Consider the following 2,247-nt stretch of genomic DNA (forward strand, 5'->3'; position numbering starts at 1 on the left):
GGTGCCTTTTCCAGTTCGGACACTGGAGGGTGCCACATTCCCGTCTTCTGCTCCCTGAGCCCCATCCCCCTTCTCCCACCTCCCTCTGGAGCCGCTCCCGCAACTCGGACCGTTCATATTTATTTAATCACCGTCTTAATAATCAAAGAAATATAAAATTAAACCCCCTCCAGCGCTTTGGGATGGGCAGAAGGTGCCCGGATCCCCACATCCCTGCATCCCTAATGCACGGCCCCGGGATGGGAAGAAGATCCAGAGGCCAGAGCGGGCTGCCCCTTGGGATTTTAGCACGCCTGGAACTGGGATTAACTGGTACCAGGTGAATGAGAAAATCCAGACTGGAAGGGATGTGCCCTTCCTGCTTCATCTGAGAGTGTCCCTATCCTAAAAATATTCCTGGCTGGGCACACGTGCTCCGTTCCCAGCTGAGATATTAAACTTGGACTGGGAAACCAGCTGGATTTTGGGGCGTGCCATGACTTTTTTTTCCAGAGGGAAGTGGACCGCAAAGCAATAAAAGCAGTTTTATATCTTCCCCATAAAGATTTTTCCCCTCCTGGTGACCTTTTTGGAGCTGTTCTCCAACCAAACCATCCCCAAATTTCCTTGTGGAAGACGTCTCCTTGTATCCCAGCCAGGAGGGAATGTGCTGGTTATTCCAAGCCTGGTGTCCTGACATCCCATCTCAGCCCTGAGCCAGGGAAACCTCCACCTCCCAAGGCCAAAAAAATGCCATCAAACCTGAATTTCTGACTCTACAACAACCCCGAAAACCCGTTTGGGTTCAGGGCAGGGGGAGAAGAAGCTCCAGCTGCAAACTCACATCCGGCTCCAAACACCCAGATCTCCCTAAAAAATGAGGATTGTGGGGATGAAGGGAAGTTTAGTGCCACGGAGAGAATAGAAATAACCACCGGCACTTCCAGTCTGTCCTCCAAAAAGAGGGGTGACCCCAAAGCTCGGGGTGATCCCAAAGCTCACCGTGTGACGTGCAGCTCCCGAGGGAGCGTTTTCCCAGCTTTAACCCCTTCCCAAGGCTACCCAGCTCTGGGAAATCCCACACTAATCCCATGGAACAAGGCTGTGGATCCATCAGCCTGCTTTATGAGCAGGAAGTGTTGCATCCAGGACCGTTTCCCACCAAATTCCACGGCAGAACTCCCCATTGGAAGCTGCTGGTTGATCCCCGCGTGCGGAGAACTCCGCACCCAAAATCCTGATTTTCTCTTTCCATGGCTGGACAACGAATGTGCTGGTGCTTCCAATGCCTTGGAGGCCTCCCAGCTCCCTTTTCTCCACCCCCTGCATCCATCCCCATCCCTGTATCCCACCTGCTGATGTCCAGGTGAGTCTGTATCCCGTCGCTCCCCGGACCGGGCTCCACCTCGCCTGGAGCGTGTCCGTGGTTTCGTTCTGCAGCCAGAGGTTTTCCACAGGCAGGAGTTTCACTGGAAGGAGGACAGGGAAGAAAAACCACTTGTCAGAGGGAGGGCTTTGCTGGCTCTGGTGGGAAGAACCAGAACCAGTCTGGGTTGTCTGAGGCAAATCCCTGGGAAAGAGGAGCCGGGTGGGATTCGGGTTCCTCTCCCAGGGAACGAGGGACAGGGCGAGGGGAAACGGCCTCAAGTTGTGCCAGGGGAGGTTTAGATTGGATATTTGGGGTGATTTCCTCATGGAAAGGGTGATCAGGCACTGGAAGGTGTGGAGTCCCCATCCCTGGTGGGATTTCAAATCCCTGTGGATGTGGCACTCAGAGACACGGGGCAGTGGTGGAGGAACGGTTGGATTCCATGATCTCAGAGGGCTTTTCCAACCTTATTGATTCCATGGGAGGGATTTCCAGGGTGTCCTGCCCTGCCTGAGAGGTGGAAACCCAACCTGTGACCACTCCAGGCCCGAGATCTCCGGGCACCAACCTCATCCAAGAGGCAAAACGTGAGGGCAAACCAAGGCCCTGGTAGATCCCAGATCCTCCTCCCGAGCTGTGGCAGGACAGATGCATCCTGCCAAGACCTCAAATCCGACCAAGCCATCGTGCAGGATCAACTGTTGGAGCCTGGTTAACTGTCTCCTCGTTAATTATGCCAAAACCACCCTGGTTCATCGACTTTTGGAGGCATACGCCCCGCTTTTGGAAGTCTGATGGGACAGATAAGCTGGGAGCTGGCCTGGAGGTGGTCAATTCATACCAGAAAAGTCCAGTCAGGTTTTTCTGACATCACCCTTCTTGGGGTGGATGTGTGGAGA

At 54.1% G+C, this 2,247-nt stretch overlaps 1 protein-coding gene across 1 annotated transcript in view; it reads right to left on the reverse strand.

The window, feature by feature from the left end:
* LOC115307890 (collagen alpha-1(VII) chain-like) overlaps positions 1–2,247 on the reverse strand; it is a gene marked incomplete at its 3' end in the record, with an annotated part of 91,159 nt that overhangs the window by 75,538 nt on the left and 13,374 nt on the right. Inside the window, exon 5 of the mRNA XM_029963943.1 lies at positions 1,332–1,448. Coding sequence (XP_029819803.1) covers positions 1,332–1,448 — 117 coding nt within the window. The remainder of the gene's footprint in view (positions 1–1,331; positions 1,449–2,247) is intronic.

Source organism: Manacus vitellinus, unplaced genomic scaffold, assembly GCF_001715985.3.
Source record: "Manacus vitellinus isolate BGI_N305 unplaced genomic scaffold, ASM171598v3 scaffold_65_pilon, whole genome shotgun sequence".
In the NCBI taxonomy this organism is placed as follows: domain Eukaryota; kingdom Metazoa; phylum Chordata; class Aves; order Passeriformes; family Pipridae; genus Manacus; species Manacus vitellinus.